At 46.0% G+C, this 16,185-nt stretch overlaps 5 protein-coding genes across 5 annotated transcripts; 3 read left to right on the top strand and 2 right to left on the bottom strand.

Moving 5' to 3' along the window:
• Positions 1–255: 255 nt before the first annotated feature.
• Positions 256–1,876, top strand: L199_001061 (uncharacterized protein; the record flags this gene model as incomplete). The annotated part of the gene is made up of 3 exons (XM_064886818.1): positions 256–792; positions 901–1,226; positions 1,315–1,876. The coding sequence occupies 3 exons, from the start codon at positions 256–258 to the stop codon at positions 1,874–1,876; spliced, it is 1,425 nt and encodes a 474-aa protein (XP_064742890.1).
• Positions 1,877–2,422: 546 nt separating this feature from the next.
• Positions 2,423–5,738, top strand: L199_001062 (uncharacterized protein; the record flags this gene model as incomplete). Its single annotated transcript, XM_064886819.1, has 18 exons — positions 2,423–2,486; positions 2,554–2,651; positions 2,716–2,766; positions 2,850–2,875; positions 2,971–3,277; positions 3,424–3,549; positions 3,612–3,792; positions 3,931–4,005; positions 4,083–4,146; positions 4,226–4,294; positions 4,413–4,487; positions 4,649–4,828; positions 4,896–5,048; positions 5,126–5,184; positions 5,256–5,340; positions 5,411–5,426; positions 5,509–5,652; positions 5,730–5,738. The coding sequence occupies 18 exons, from the start codon at positions 2,423–2,425 to the stop codon at positions 5,736–5,738; spliced, it is 1,782 nt and encodes a 593-aa protein (XP_064742891.1).
• A 254-nt stretch (positions 5,739–5,992) lies between these two features.
• On the bottom strand, positions 5,993–8,393 carry L199_001063 (uncharacterized protein; the record flags this gene model as incomplete). Its single annotated transcript, XM_064886820.1, has 10 exons — positions 5,993–6,019; positions 6,078–6,302; positions 6,387–6,544; positions 6,607–6,941; positions 7,030–7,404; positions 7,470–7,493; positions 7,552–7,590; positions 7,683–7,987; positions 8,056–8,259; positions 8,340–8,393. 10 exons carry the CDS (start codon positions 8,391–8,393, stop codon positions 5,993–5,995), a joined length of 1,746 nt encoding a protein of 581 aa, XP_064742892.1.
• Positions 8,394–9,431: 1,038 nt separating this feature from the next.
• Positions 9,432–13,022, bottom strand: L199_001064 (uncharacterized protein; the record flags this gene model as incomplete). The annotated part of the gene is made up of 16 exons (XM_064886821.1): positions 9,432–9,614; positions 9,689–9,893; positions 9,965–10,415; positions 10,483–10,579; positions 10,643–10,756; positions 10,822–10,866; positions 10,961–10,996; positions 11,065–11,173; positions 11,229–11,653; positions 11,724–11,981; positions 12,098–12,234; positions 12,325–12,393; positions 12,474–12,671; positions 12,729–12,750; positions 12,820–12,834; positions 12,888–13,022. 16 exons carry the CDS (start codon positions 13,020–13,022, stop codon positions 9,432–9,434), a joined length of 2,499 nt encoding a protein of 832 aa, XP_064742893.1.
• A 966-nt stretch (positions 13,023–13,988) lies between these two features.
• Positions 13,989–15,965, top strand: L199_001065 (uncharacterized protein; the record flags this gene model as incomplete). Its single annotated transcript, XM_064886822.1, has 8 exons — positions 13,989–14,067; positions 14,132–14,165; positions 14,227–14,346; positions 14,407–14,473; positions 14,526–14,637; positions 14,696–14,781; positions 14,841–15,046; positions 15,104–15,965. 8 exons carry the CDS (start codon positions 13,989–13,991, stop codon positions 15,963–15,965), a joined length of 1,566 nt encoding a protein of 521 aa, XP_064742894.1.
• Between the last annotated feature and the right edge of the window lie 220 nt (positions 15,966–16,185).

The following is a 16,185-nucleotide window of genomic DNA, read 5'->3' on the forward strand; positions in this document are numbered from 1 at the left end:
GATAGATGGGATAAGATGGCCATGCGGGGTTGGATGACCGCTGTTACTAACATAGCGGTTAGTCAGGCACAAAGGGGGGTAGGTCACCTCCACGTGGAGTGGCAGAGTTCCACCGTGGGAGATCGTGAGCACAGGGTATCGGATGATGACCGTCGAATGGTTTCTCATTGGTGATCATCCGTTTCATTTCAGCCGATCCCATCGCCTTTCATCTTAGGTTTACCTACAGTCATTCTCCTGCGGCAGTCATCCAGGATGCCTGCCAGACAGTCGATACAGTCCCAGTCCCCGGTGGCGAGACCACTGAAGGTCGCGTCCGTTCATCAACCATTGACCGTCATTGAATCAGCGTTCAACTCGACTTCTCCCCATTTCACTTCTCTCAGGCGGACTACCCGATCCACCTCGACATCCAATGGTGAATCAAGCAAAAGAAGCATATTGGACATTGGGAAATATCAATATGTACCTTCCACATCACCGAGGAAGAGAGCGAAGGTGGAAATCAAGGTGGAAGATGTGGAGGATACGATAAATTCATCCACGCCAAAATCAAACGCTAGATCAATAGTCAAAGTGGAAACAATCGATTCCAAACCGTCAATCAGTCCGAAAACTCCCAAATCGACGAAGAAACCCCTCCCACAATTATCCTTAACCAAGCCTCATCCACCTCCACCACGTTGGGAAGAACAGTATAGGTTGATAGAGGAAATGAGGAAGAATATAGTCGCTCCGGTGGATACGATGGGATGTGAAAGGCCTAGGACTATAGTGGATAAAGATCCGAAGGTGGGTGATTACGTCCTTTCACAACCCAATAGGACATGCGTAGTGCTCTCAAATATTGATTTTTGAGTCAAAGTCTTCGAAGCTGATAAGTTCTGCTCTTTGTGACAGACCCTCCGATTTCACATCCTAATATCCCTAATGCTCTCCTCACAGACCAAAGATCCCGTTACATCAGCAGCAGTCACAACGCTACACGAGACCCTTCCCGGTGGTCTCACTGCCCAATCACTCGCAGATGCCAGTACCGAGCTAATACAGCAATGTATCAACAAAGTGGGATTCTGGAGGAGAAAGGCAGATTATATCAAAGATGCTGCTATTCACCTACTGGAAAAGGAGGATGGTGATGTACCGAAGACGCTCGAAGGGTTATGTGAGCTGAAAGGGGTAGGACCGAAGATGGCTTTTCTGGCTTTGCAATGTGCTTGGGATATGTGAGTGATCTCGTTTCACATGATATTAATACAACTTTGGGGCCGATGTTGAATTGATCTAGAGCTGATACCGTTCATGGTACATCAGTAACGCCGGGATAGGGGTGGATGTCCACGTTCATCGAATAACCAACCGACTCAAATGGCATAAACCACCTACGACCACTCCGGAAGGCACACGATTAAATCTACAATCGTGGTTACCCCCTCAACTGCATAAACCTATTAATCCGATGTTGGTGGGGTTCGGCCAGATCATCTGCCTGCCTGTCGGACCGAGGTGCGATGTGTGCTTGTTAGGTCAACGGAAACTGTGTCCTAGTAGGATCACCAACGTCAAGAGTGAGGGAAGGAAGGAAGTGGTTTTCATCAAGAATGAAGGACAAGAAGCCAAAATTGAGATAGGTTATGAAAGTCAGATACCACCTGTAGATGCTGAAGCGGGATTGATTAGGATAAAGGACGAACCTTCACCTCCTCCATCATCCTTTTCAGTTGTAGGCTTAAGGGATGGGGTGAAGATGGAGAGAGACCAGGACTTAGAGACGATCGTACAAGAACCTGGGATGAAGAAGGTTGATGAGGTGCTTGAGATATTAGATAGAGTTGATGGAGCGAAAGATGTCGATGGTGAACCCCTTGGTACATGATATGATGTCACCTAGGGGCGAGAGAACTGTGTCAACAATTATAAGTGAGCTAATCTTTCGGCTGGAGATAGAACGTTACCATTTACCTTTATGAGTCAAGGAGGTGAAGCAAGAAAGGATGACCTTTCCCTCTGTGTAAGGGATATGCTGGGTTGCGATGGTATGACGGGGGAATAGCAACCCTTTGGTTACCATATATTCGCTGCATCATTGTAGCTGTATCACTATACCACTTCCAATCACATATAGTTGTATACATTTCTATACTTGTCTATCTTGTCTCCATGCATATGCTCTCTTAGACATTTGGCCTTCTACTCCATTATTTGAGCTGCTGTTCAAATGTTCAAATCGTTACGTCATCACATCAATCAACCATTCCATTGTTTACACCTTCACTATCCATCTACAGCCTACCAAATATTGTATCTAAGTCATATCATCATACAGCATTTGCATATGCATACATCGTAGATCCAGACTAGATACCCATCAGCCGTCGAGCAGAGGTCATCATCTAACTTGCAATTCGATTATCGACCCGACATGGCTTCCCTTCAAGCGCAGCCTCACGCATCTTCGTTCACGACTCCACCCAAGAAACTGAACAGTATGGATCGATCTCTCTCCTCGGAAGGCTGACATCAGCATGAGCTGACCATATTGACTCTATCTAGGTTGTGATGCATGTAGATCACGTAAGATCAGATGCGATCGTATCATACCGAATGAACCTAGTCATGTCATCGATCCCACTATACCTCCTCCTTGTAGGGTTAGTCTTCATCTCGTGGGCTTTCAGTCGATGTCACTGACCAAGTTGCGGCCGGCCGATGTAGCAATGCGGCAATCTAGGTATAGAATGTACGACCACTTGGAGACCTAAGAGGGTGAGTTTCATCGTACGAGTGTCCCGAACTTCTAATCGCTCGCTTCGATGCCGTTGCTGATCTTTCCATTTTACAATGACCAGCGTGGACCTCCGAGTGAATATCTGAAGTATGTCCCATTTATATCTTCCTCTCCTCTCTGTGACATCGGTACGAGCTCTAGCTCATATCTTTCGAGATGAGATATGCCTGACGCTGTTCCAGAAAACGACTAGCAGCCACCAACGGCTCCATCAATTCCATCCGATCGCCCTCCATGTCAATTGAAAACCTGACTTCTTCTCCTTCTTCCTCTCACTCCCATCCTCACGTTATACATGCCAATGGACATACACATAACCAAGAAGACCTCGATCGCACGCCTAAAGCCATACCTCATAACACGTTGTCTCCCATATCACCTCAATCGATTTACGTGAATTATCAAGAACATCAATCTCAGTTCGGTTCGTTGGATAATGTCATTCCGAGGGATGTAGCTGGTTATATCTTCTCGCTGTTCTTCGATTATGTGAGTTTGAAGTATGAGAAGGTCTAATTACTCTTTTTCTTGTTCCATCGGGGAGAGAGGTCATTGAATTGTCGGGTCTATCTCACTTGTCAACATGTGAGAGATGATATGCTGATAGTATAATCCGTCTTTCACAATCATTTTAGGTACATCCCCTCACACCTTGTCTGCATCGGCCAACATTCTTGATGGAAGTTGAAACTAGGAGAGATGAGAAGGATCCAGTATTCTTAGCTCTGGTGTTGAGTGTATTGGCATCGGCAATGGTACAGGTTAGTCATCTCATACCTCCTTAATCAAGATAGTTCTCAATAACGTATAACATCTTCGATAGATACCTAAAGCTCTTCTCCCACCCATCAACAATATCCCCGCGCGTGAGATGGCAGATCGATGTTATCAAGTCTCACGTTTAGTCTCTTTGAACGCCTATGATCCACCAACAATAGAAATGGTCATTACTAGATTCCTGGATGCGGTGTATCATCTGATATCTGGGCGACTGGGTGCACAAGGTATGTCGGGCACACAGATCCCATTCCCTATCCCCAGATTCTGGATGATATATACGGCGCAGGATATATAGCACCTCCCTTTAGCTTCATTACTAATCATGAATAGCACCGACTGATCATCTTTATCGTTATCTCCAGCGGCTAGCCTGGGTGAGGCTGTGCAACTTGGTACGGTCTTAGGGATACATAGGGAATCAAGTTATGTGGGCTTAGGTGAGCATGGTTACATTATCATGTCGATATATGTTCCATAACAGTCCGAGCTGATCGTGTATAACTCATCCCATCAGATCCTATAAGCACGGAAGTCAGACGAAGGATGTTTGGGTTGTTATTCACCTCGGATAAATCTGCGTGAGCCAAGCATCCCGAATGTTGTTCTTTGTGTCAGGTATACATGAAGCACTCACACTGATTTTCTACGTGTGAGTAGCGCTTGTCTGAGGAATAGACCGATATTCTTGGCTACGGAAGAATGCGATACCATGATGCCTAGGGAAATGTGAGTGTGATCAAGACATCCAATTGTATAATTGTCAAGATACATATGCTGCGGCGCACTCATGGTACCGCACGAGACCGTCCATTGGCCTTTGACTAACATCATCTCGCTTCGATAGTGACGATGACTATATAACCCGGACTGAATACCTCGAGTTCCCACCTCATGCGACATCCACAATCGCTGGGTTCAAGTGAGTGGAACTGAAGAGCGTGACTCCTGGATACATACTAACAGATTTTGTCGACATACAGTATTGCTACCAAGATATTCAAGTGAGTCCATCGACATGCCTTATCTCTCTCCGCTCATAGCCCAACATGCAACATTGAGCTGATGATTCGGACCTCGCAGGATTATAGGTGACGCCATCGTCTTACGCCGTACGGTCCGACGAGAAATACCTTTGACACCCGAGACCATCTTAGCCTATCTGCGACGTATAGAAACTATATCGGACGATTTGAAAGCTGTCCTAAAAGATATTCCCTCTGCTTTGAGGCTGAACGAGACTCCCGCTGCATTTGATATCCCGTGAGTCTTGCTTTATCAGACGACTTACCGTCAAATTTGCGGCTAACAGGGTCTGCTTATCGTCTAGGGAGACAAACCAAGAATGGGGACAAGATATCTTAGCTCAACTGGACGTATATTTCACCCAGGCTTATCAGACCAGGTCAATCGCCAAAGAATCTTTCTTGGTACTCAAGGGGAATGTGTATGTTACTCATGCTTTGGCAAGATATGTCCTATTGTAAGTTACAACTCGGCTTCGTATTGATGATGGATCATCGGGCTAATTTTGGTTCAAACTTGTCCTGGTAACATCAGAAAATGTAGGGATGAGATTGTGGAGCAAGCTAATCCAGACGGTGGTGTGACCGTGTCAGGTGAGTTAGCTGCCCCAAATCCCTCTATAATTGATGGGTCCCGACATGGGCTGATCTTGAGCGAAACGCAGTCACAGCTAGGATGGTGTCGATATTCACAAATCGACAAGACAAGTATGAGGCCATAGTACTGGATCTATTAAAGGCTCTGCACAGGTGAGTAGATCATTGAATAGAGTCTGGATGCGCACATTGACCGATCATCCCTTTATCGCTATCTTCGCAGTATACCTATCCAGAATGTGAGTGCACTCGTGACGCATTCTTCGCTTGCCTGAAGGCTATGGAGTTGTTCAAGCTAACGACTTTGTTACCTTTGCTTAGCTCGCTGTGAATGGTCCGTCACTGGTCAACAAGGTCCGATATGTCGCTGTAGCTTTACTTGATGCTCTGGATGCCAGGAATCCAGTCAGCCCAGAGGGTGCTTACCTGTTGGATTTCTTGGGTATACTTTCGGAGATTGAGCAGGTGAGTACCTTATCTTGACATGCACCATCTCATCTTACCACATTCACATATACTGATATGACCATGCCTTCTGCTAGACGCTATGATGATCTGAGGTGTAAAAGGCTACTTGATAATGCTTATATAACGCACAATGCGTCTAGCATTGTCTTCATCACATTCAGATAAAAGTCCGTGATACGTTGGATTAAGTGAAACTGAATGTCCTGGTATAAAGAGGATGAAGGTATATCTGAGCAACTGATTCACGTAAGAAACTGATGATATTCGAAGATCTATTCTCTATACATCTTGATTTCCACTTGTTTGGGTAAGACAACATCACATGGGATCAGTACTTCTAACATTGGTCTTTCAACCGATTTTTCTATTTACAATTCATAATCAGCCTTTGTAGCTGACCTGTCGGAAAACCATCGACTCACAGGCATGGCGAAACCCGTATCGCTCCAAATGGTCATATTGGGATTCGTATATGCCTCGATATGTTTCTCGATATAATCTGCTGTAGGATGATCGTCGGGATCACATCCTATTCTACCTTCGGGTCGTTGATAGATGCGAATGTAATCTATCAAGTATTCCGCTGGAAAATCGAGGTTGACGAAATCTACTGCTTGGAAATTATTTGACATTCCGAAGTTGATCACCTGTCGTGAAATTTGTAATGAGGTTAAAAAAGGGACTCAAAAGCAAGCTTGTCACTGATTGTGAAACAATGATGTCTGCCTCACCAGCGCCATTGGTTCTTCGGGCAAGATACGAGGTCCAATCTGCATTGATTTTGATGCTCCCACTGCACCGGGATACATCGTCCATGATTTTTCACCATTGGCAACCCAGGTGATATGTCCGCTTGATCTATCATTCGGATTGGTGAACATCTCAACGCCTAACAAAATCGTCAACATCCAGTACATGTCATTTTGGGATTCAAACAGATTGATGACTCACCTTGGACACCGAATTCTCGGCTTGTCCCTTGATATATATCCGTCCCAACGAAAGTCAAGCTCGATACCGCCTCCTGGTAAACACCACCCGTGTAGGTATTGAAACTTGTCAAATCGGTATCGTACTGATGTGCTACGTCTGTGGTATTCTTGTATTGATACCCTTCGTCGAAAGGAGCCACTTGAAATGACTGCGATAATACACCTTGACCAACATGTAAATCAACTTGTGCTTCTAGGACGTCGATTTCTGGTGCTCCTCTGCCTACTGATACGTCTGGTCCAGCGTGATCTTCCCCTGGACAGGTACATGCGGACATTCTTTGACCTGGAAGGCTAACGATTCTCACCGCAATCAGCTTGGTCATTCTGATGTGTATATGACTCCTCTGATTGGGTACAAGCAGCAAGTGTATTCACTAACTACGATATTGGTTGACCATTATTTGAAGTCAAAGCTGCCTCGGGTCCCGTCCCCTCTACATTCGTCTGATTAGGCAATGTCCCAATATCGCAAGAATCATACGTATATGGCCAAGTACCGTCAGTCGAAGCTCCATAACCTGGTCTACCCAGATTACCAAACAACCATAAACCCGGCCAGAACCCTCCATACCTCGTATTACCAGGTAAGGATATCCTCGCTTCGAGGTAGAAAGAGTATTGAAAACATAGTTGATTCCATGATTGCAACATCGCCGATTTGAAATTGAGATCGTGAATTGATTGTTGAGACATCCTCAAGACGAGGTTACCGTCTCGGGTTGTTGCTGCGGAGGGCTCGTACCATTCGAAATCACTAAATGCCACTGTCAGTCCACGATACTTGTCCGTATGGGTAGATGGTTGTGAAAGTAAACCTACCCGGTTGCCCAGTAATGAATGTCGCTACGTCAGTCCAGTAAATTAGCGTTTAAATCAATAGGCTGTCATGTGAATCACTCACGGAGCAGTAAAAAATGGATCATCTCCTGGGAAGAATGTTCTGTACATCATTAAGGAGGAGAAAAGAAACCCGCGCATTTCGTCACTTTGGTCGTCCTCATCTCACATCAAGACTTTCTGTTTCTGACTTACCTCCCATCTTTGTTGAACTCGTCCGAGAAGACCAGCGTATATTCTTCACCATCATAACCCGTCCTCGTGTAGACGTCCGAAGGTGTATCTTCATCTATCATACTTGCGAAACCTCTTATCGAGGGTATCTGACCAGTTGCGTTGATCCCACCTAGATTATAGCCCCCTTTCGAGTCCAGTGATCCTTGAGTGTAGAAGTCTGCTATGGGATATCCAGCGAAAAGGGCTATGATCCCTATCATTAAAATTACTAGACATCCCACGTTGGCTGCTCCTCGAACAGTAAATACGTTCCCTCGGTCGTCCTGAATTTCACAGTTTGATCATATGTAAGGGACTCGTTATATGAAATTGGACCTGGACGATCACTCACCATTGCTCCCCACTCATCCACATCCGGATTATGCAGATAATCATCTGCCTCTGGATCACCTGAGAATGTCTTATCCAACCCTAATGCTGCTGGGTTTCGAGGGTCCAACCCATCTTCGAAATCTCCTTCAAGAGGTGCATCCATCAGCGCAACTCCCGGTGAAGGAGGTGAGGGTTGAGCGGTAGGTCCATATTTCTTGTTTTTCTATGTTATCAGACGGTCAGCAACCGTGAATCAAAACGGCAAGAGATGGGACTTGTGGAGATTGGGAATTGTCAACTCACACCTCCTGATCTTTTCCTCAAAAGGGAAGTCGAGCCTTCCCCTCTTGGTGGCATTGCATTCCACCTGGATCCAGATGGTATTGTGGTTGACATTCTCTCTCCGGCTGGTGAGGGTGATAGTAAAGGTCTCTGAGGTGTCCTAGAATCACGTTTGTTTAAGGGACCTTTGATACCCCTCTGAGTATATTCAGATTGAGTCCAAGACAGAGAGTTGATCGATAAACGATTCCACATGAAATGATATTCGCTATTGATCAATTGATGTCGTAGGATAATTGTAGAGTGATTGAACTATACGATCATAAATGCAGTCCACGATAGTACACGAAGAGGAAGAAGAACTGAATCGACAGTTTTGTGACAATTCTTCCCAGATATCGTACAACATAATTCATTGTTTCGCTTGTTTATCTAAAAGATGACACTCGATCTAGCTTCTACCCCTTTTCTACAGGGTATTGACACCACTCGATGTGAGAATGTTTGTACCCCTGGTGAGGTAGCCAAACACTTGAGTCTAACAATAGATTTTCCCATTATTCGGTATATGCGGTATTATGGGTGCTCTGTGGTGAAGTTGGGGCTTCAACAATTTAATCATTTTGCAACGGTCAAAAACAAACACAGCATTTCAATGCAGATGATATCATTGGAGTGACATTCGTCTCCCTCGATAGTGTATGATATACGGCATAAGTGACGTTCATTTTCAGCCATAGCCGCAAAGAAGAACCGAAACAACAAGCAGAACAGGATATCAACCTGAACTAATCGAGTCGCCTTGTCCATATCCGCGGAGAATTTATCAAAGACCCTCGTGTTTGACCCTGTATCTACCAATCCCGAAGAGATTTTTTTCCGAATCGTTGTTGATTGAGGGTTACCAAATTTCGAGGTCATACTTAAGGATGTCACACTCGGCCTCTGGTGCATGTGATGATCGTCACAAGGGGGTTCGTACCATTGTGATTTTGGTTATAATCTGATCACTCATGACTGCTATCCATACATGGGAAGTTTGCTCTATGTTGTTCTATCAAATTACTGCTGACCAATACGTCATACCATACCAAAACATTTTCACCCATACCCTTACAACCAATTTGGTTCGTACAATTGAGGTTCTTGAAGACCTATCCACTTGAATGATCTGGCGAGATGGACAGGTTTTGAAAGGTGGATCTTGGTCGATGACGTTCCAACTCGAATCTCATAATCTCCTCTTCGACCTATCCAAGACTTCTCCTGCACACTATAGAATGAGAATGCTTTGTGCTATACCAGTCGCACAACAACTATCATCAGCGAAAGAACCTGGTGAGCATGTGTTTGCGAGCTGTAAAACTTACGTCAAGATTAAGTGTCACCTGCTTCGATTCCCCAGGTTGTAAGAATACTTTCTTTAAACCCGCCAATTCGTGCTCGGGTCTCTCCACGACAGGTGCGAGATCATGAACGTAGAGTTGGGCCACTTCAGCCCCTGCAAGATCGCCCGTGTTAGTGATGGTGAAAGTAGCTTTGACTCCGAACGCTTCGGGTTTGACTGTTAAATCGCTGAGAGGATTGCTTAAGATGTCAACACGAGCTATATCTCAACCGAGATAGCTGTGAGAGTGATGACTCACCTAAACTCGAATGTGGTGTAACTCAAACCATGACCGAATGGGAAAGTACTCTTTGGATGGTCCTTCCTATCGAAATATCTATAACCGACATTGATACCTTCCGAATAAACCGTATCAATCGGATGACCAAAATCTTCATGACTCGGGAAATCCTCCACCACTTTCGCCCATGTGACTGGCAATTTACCACTTGGATTGATTGTACCGAAGATTGCATCTGCAATGGCCGTACCGCATTCGTTTCCACCGAAGAACGCTTGAATGACGGTAGGAGCCGAGTCGAGCCATGGGAATTCAACGGGCATACCAGATTGGTTCACGATGATGGCTTCTGGTTTGGCGGCTAAGATGGCTCGAACCAGATCGTCTGTCCCAGGTGGGAGCTTCATATCTTCTCTGTCGTATGCTTCGGATTCCCATTCAGAGTTGGTACCAATACAAACGATCGCAACTGCGGGTAAGGTAAGAATCTGAGTGAGTATCCGAAGACTTAGTAGAGGTGGTCAACCTGAACGTACCATCAGATTCAGTGGCAAGTTTTACAGCTTTCTCAATCTCAGCTTGAGGATCACGCTTTTTCTTACCACCAATTCTAATACCACCTCGTCTTCCAGTCTGTGAATAATACAAGTCAGCTTGTTCGAACAATCAAATTAGCAAGACATAAACATTACTCACATATGGAGACATGGCGTTGAGCTGCTTGAAGTTGGAGAAGCGGACTTCAATGTCATAGGATTTACCAGCTTCGACTTCGACTTCTCCGGTCCTCTCTTCAGCTCCGGTGTTAAACTGTGGCAAGCTTAATGTCAATCCCAATCCTGATGGTCTGTGGGTCAACGAAGTCCGTCACATACGAAAAGTAGTCCTTCTTTCTGATCAGTAGAGTTATCGATGATCTTCTGCCCATCGATATACAGATCCGCTTGGCCTGCTACACCGAGACCAAGTTCCCACTACACCTGTCAGCCAAAATTAAGACAATCGTTCACTCACAATTCCACTTTCATCGGGGGTGAACACGGTTTTAAGCTATCACATGAACACATCTCAGATCAGTAAGAATTCGTTCAGTGTCGGCACAGATCTCATCGGCTTACAGAAACATAACCTCGTACAGGTACTTCTTTGGGGATACCATCGATGAAATATGAGAATGCCGAATTATTGAATTTGGAGAACAAGGGCTTGACAGCATTCTCCCATGGACTAAATGCATGATCAGTTTGATGTATTGCACATGGTTGAGTAACACTAAGCTCACTTTTGATCGTAGAAATCACATTGCACACCTGGACCTGCAGCTTTGCCTTTCTCAGGATGAGATATGTAAGGCGTCAAGAGAGGTGTCCATCTGGAAGAATCTGATCCGATGGTATACTCGACTTCTACGCCAATGCTCTTAGCGTGTTTGGCGATAGCGTGTAAGGGAGTAACGAGATAGGTAGGTGCGAGATTGGCACTTCCTCCACCAGCATAAGAAGCGGTTCGAGCATTGGGACCAATCACAGCAATCTTCCTCTTGTCCGATCCGGAGATAGGTAAGACATTGTGTTCGTTCTTCAGGAGGACGATCGCGGAATCGGCTGCCTCCCTGAGAAGGGCTCGGACCTCAGGTGTGTTGATAGTATCTTCCTCTTTTTCGAAGTCGATACCGGATTGCTGTGCTTCCCTGACGTAGTGTAAGACCTGGTGCCATCGATTGTGTATTTAGCATGATACACTGTGAGGTGCCGGAGTTTGAGAACCATATACTCACCCTCAAAACACATTCATCGATATCAGCAGGTACCAATTTACCACCTATGATGTCTCTTTCTAAGCTCGAACCCCTCATCAAGGCTGGTCCGGGCATCTCTAAATCCAAAGAAGCCTTGACAGCTTCTGATGACGAATAGGTCCCACTCCAATCTGACATGATCATTCCTTTGAAGCCGAAATCATTTCGGAGGATCTTTCGAAGCAAGAAAGGATGTTCGGCTACGTGAAGACCGTTTACTCGATTGTAGCTTGACATCTGACCCGGACGAATCAGCACAATCATCAAAGAAATCGTTCCTTTCGTCCGTGAGTCATGTTGTGCAGTGATGACGCCATAAGGAAAAGAACATGCCAAGAGGAAAAGGCACTCACGAAGACGGATGGTCTTGCTTTGTTTTGAATGCGGAAGGGCTCCAGATAGATCTCGTGCATCGTTCTCTCGTCGATGACCGAGTTGTTGCTTCGTCGAAGGTACTCTTGTTCGTTGGCCAGGTAGTCTACGGATTCAGCTTTGGACGAGCGACATGTGACTTACGTTTTGGGGCTAAGCGGGCTGAGTCAGCTGGATGTATGGCATGCCTTAAGAATGGCCTACTCACAAGTCATAACTTTCTTCGATTGCACACCCTGCACCCAAGCCAAGGCAACATGCCCACAAAGATAGGGATCTGATGACGAATGATCTTCAGCAGACGTTCCTTATCTTCATGGCGACAGTTCCGGGAAGCGGCATCGGCGAGTCACTGACCTTCGCTGAAAGATTCGAAACCTCTCCCACCACATGGGTGTCTCTGACAATTTGTCGTAGGACCAAGCAGGCAGTGCACACCCCTTGCTCTACATTCCTCCCCTAATGCTTCTCCAATACGGTGTGCAAGGTCCACGTCCATAGATGCCCCTAAGCCGGTAGCTGACGGGAAACACGACGCCGGTGCACCATTGGTCCCTGCATATTATCTTTCAGCTATCTGCGTTGCCCATCTCTTGCAGCGGCTGAACTTACAAGCTGTACCTCGCACACCATTCTAAGCTCTAACGTCAGCCAAGCCCAATCTATACCTTCTCATCTCTCGTCTTGGACTTGATTCACTTACGGGACCGTCACTACACTGTTCTATCGGTCAGCATCAAGTTCACTATATTATGGGAAACCCTCACTCACTCGCACTCTTGGTACCCCTAGCCTGGGCACAGGTACCGTATGCCACATGTCATCCCCACTGAGGAGGGCAATCTTCTCCTCGCTCGTGAGCTGCTTCAGAATCGTTTCTGGGTCAATCACAGCTGATTTGGTCATATTAAGATGCTGTTGTGTCTGTACGTGTAGTCGTTGTAGCGAAAGAGAGTAGAAAGACGAACGATGACATGGGATGGGATTATATTGGGAAATGACAACGGAGCTCTTTCGAAGTATCTAGCACCCCCATTTCCTTCTGGCGACTTTTTTCGAAACAGCCCATCATCGAGAAGGACGGTGATGAGGTGAACCGGTTAGGAGAGATAGCCTTTCGGAACAGAGAAACAAAGGAAACGTGATGAGATGTCAACGGAGTAACCTCGGTGCTGGTCACACGTTACGTCTTAAGGGAATCCACTTGCAACTTGGCGAACCGGACCGACGGTATGATGTTTAGCTAAAAACAACACCCAAGTCTACGAGGGTGCAAATACTGAACAAACCAGAACTCAAGCGGCAACAGCGCTTCTGGCTCTTTGGGATACCTTACGTTATCTGTTATTATTGAATGGTCCTCGGGGCAAGTCACTTTCGGGTCAGGGCGGACATAGTGGGAGGAAAGTGCGTACAGTACAGCAGCGTGCTCTGTGGGGGAACAATGGAGCCCTCGCATGGTGGGAAGCCAATTAATTGCCTCTCGCAGGTTAAACGATTTAAGGATCTCCCAAGCCCCTCCACTCATGCTGACTCCGAGGTTTCGCCGATTTTACCACCACAACAAAAAACAGTTCCTCTCTTCCTCAACCTTGCAACAATAACAGCAGCTAACAAATGACCAGCATTTGCATCGGACCCCCGTATTGACATTGATGGTCAAGGAGGAGAAAAATCTGGTACATTGTATACCGAATTGACCGCTCTGACCCGGTCTCAGAAAGGTATAAGAACTGGTCTCGTTTGGATCGAGAGTTCGCCCCCATGGTGTCCCCACTCACATACACTTCTCGAACAATTCAACAAGAACGATATCAACAACAATCTATAGCTCATAGCTTAGAACGATCAAGACATAAGTAATAGGTGACAATGGCAGGAACAACAAAGTTCTCTGACTTGCCCAATAATACCAATGCCAAATGGTGGAAAGACCATGGTATGAGAATCAGTGAGTCAACATTGATCGATGCCTACGACATGGATACGACGGCTGACATTGCTCGATGATCTAGGTTTCGTCCATATCATCACCCTCTATTGCGCTGTGTAAGTAATGATGATCTGTGTAAGCCACTTGAGGCTACTTCAGCTGACAATATCCCTTCAGTTACTCATTGGGTTACGATGGATCTCTTCTTAACGGTCTTCAAGCACTTACCGAGTGGAACAAAGATTTCGGGGCTCCAACCGGTACCAAGCTCGGTCTGATCGCTGCATCGTACTATCTGTGAGCTCATGATCTCAGCTTAGAGCGAACCTATTTATTGATCGTTGACACTGCGTTCAGTCCCAAAATTCCTCTCACCTTCGTCATCGCTTGGATGGTCGATCGATACGGTCGAAAAATCGGTCTTGTGGGTATCTCATATTTGACGATTGCAATCAAGCTGATCATTCATTGAGCAGTACGTCGGTGCCGTCTTCATGTTCGCCGGTGCCCTCTTAGGAGGATTTTGCCATTCCGTCTCTCAACTTGTCGGTTCACGTATCCTTTTAGGTGTCGGGACCGCTGCTGCCCGTGAGTATCAACGGAAGACAGGTCTGTAGAAGCATTGCTGATGCTGCCTACAATTCAGAGGTCACTGCTGCTGCACTCGTTCCTGAGCTTGCTCATCCTCGTATTCGTCACTACGCTGGTGGTTTTTTGAACACCACTTACTACGTAAGCTTGATAACACAACAAGTGCCTGTTATTGCTTTGCGCTAATGCGACGTGTACAGATCGGTTCGATCTTCTCGGCCTGGCTCACCTTTGCCATGGTGTACTATCCGGGGACTAGCTCTTGGTCATGGCGTGTCCCTACGCTTGTTCAAGGTTTCGGCCCTCTCTTACTCGGTGTTGGAGCTTACTTCGTCCCTCAATCGCCTCGATGGCTCGTTAAAAAGGGTCGAGTTGAAGAAGCGCACAAAATCTTGGCTACGTACCAGTGAGTTGTGTCTTGATTGGTTCCGTATGACAGGATCTGACAAATCGTCATTCCCAGTGCCAATGGTAAAATGGATGACGAACTTGTTCTTCTTGAAATGCGAGAGATCAAGGCATCCGTCGAGCTTGAAAAAGTATCGGAAGAAGCTTCTTGGCTCGCGTGGTTCCAGACCAAAGGTAACCTTCGACGATTCTTCGTCATCATCATTCTTGGTACTGCCACCCAATGGGTCGGTAACGGTGTCGTCCAATACTATTTGGTACCAGTCCTCAAGACTGTCGGCGTCACTCGACCCGCTCAAACAACCGGTGTCAATGGTGGTCTTGCAATTTGGAATTGGTTCATCTCCATGAGTGGTGCCTCTCTCGTCGAACGATTCGGTAGACGACCTCTGTTCCTCACTTCCATCATCGGAATGTTCGCTTCGTTCGTCATGATCCTCGGTCTCGCCGGAGGATACAACAGCAATCACCACTCTGCCACTGGAGTAGCTATGATTCCATTCATCTTCATCTTCATGGGATTTTACTCCCTCGCCCTCACTCCTCTTCCTATGCTTTACGTACCGGAAATTTGTCCTTTGGCTTTACGAGCCAAAGCCGCTGCCCTACTCTTACTCGCCCAGAACTGCGCTCAATCCTTCAATCAATTCGCCAACCCAGTAGCCCTCAGTGCGATCAGCTGGAAATACTACGCTGTTTACGTCGGTGTGGATCTCGTTTACATCGCCTTGTTCTGGTACATGATCAGAGAGACTAAAGGTCTCACCACTGAAGAGGCTGCTGTGGTGTACGATCCAGACCACGTACAGGAGGCCAATATGGAAGCTGAAAGGAGAATGCACGAAGAAGCTCTCAAGATTGCTCACTCGGAACATCACGATAAGAAGGCAATCGAAGAAGAAGAATTCAAAGTATAATAAACGGGATTCAAGGTTTTGCTGGTGCTTCTTCCTTTCGTTCAGCAATCTCTTATTTCTTATCATATCACATCTTTACAAACACACACACGTACATAGGGATAGATGTAGATTCCATATACGTCAAGAATTGGCGGCAGGGAATAAGGGAGATGTATATTTCGATCTCATATAAGATAGGGTTGCTAACTGTTCGCTTGTCGAGCTCGCAAGTTAATTC

The sequence above is a fragment of the Kwoniella botswanensis genome, chromosome 1 (genome assembly GCF_036426115.1).
Source record: "Kwoniella botswanensis chromosome 1, complete sequence".
NCBI lineage: Eukaryota > Fungi > Basidiomycota > Tremellomycetes > Tremellales > Cryptococcaceae > Kwoniella > Kwoniella botswanensis.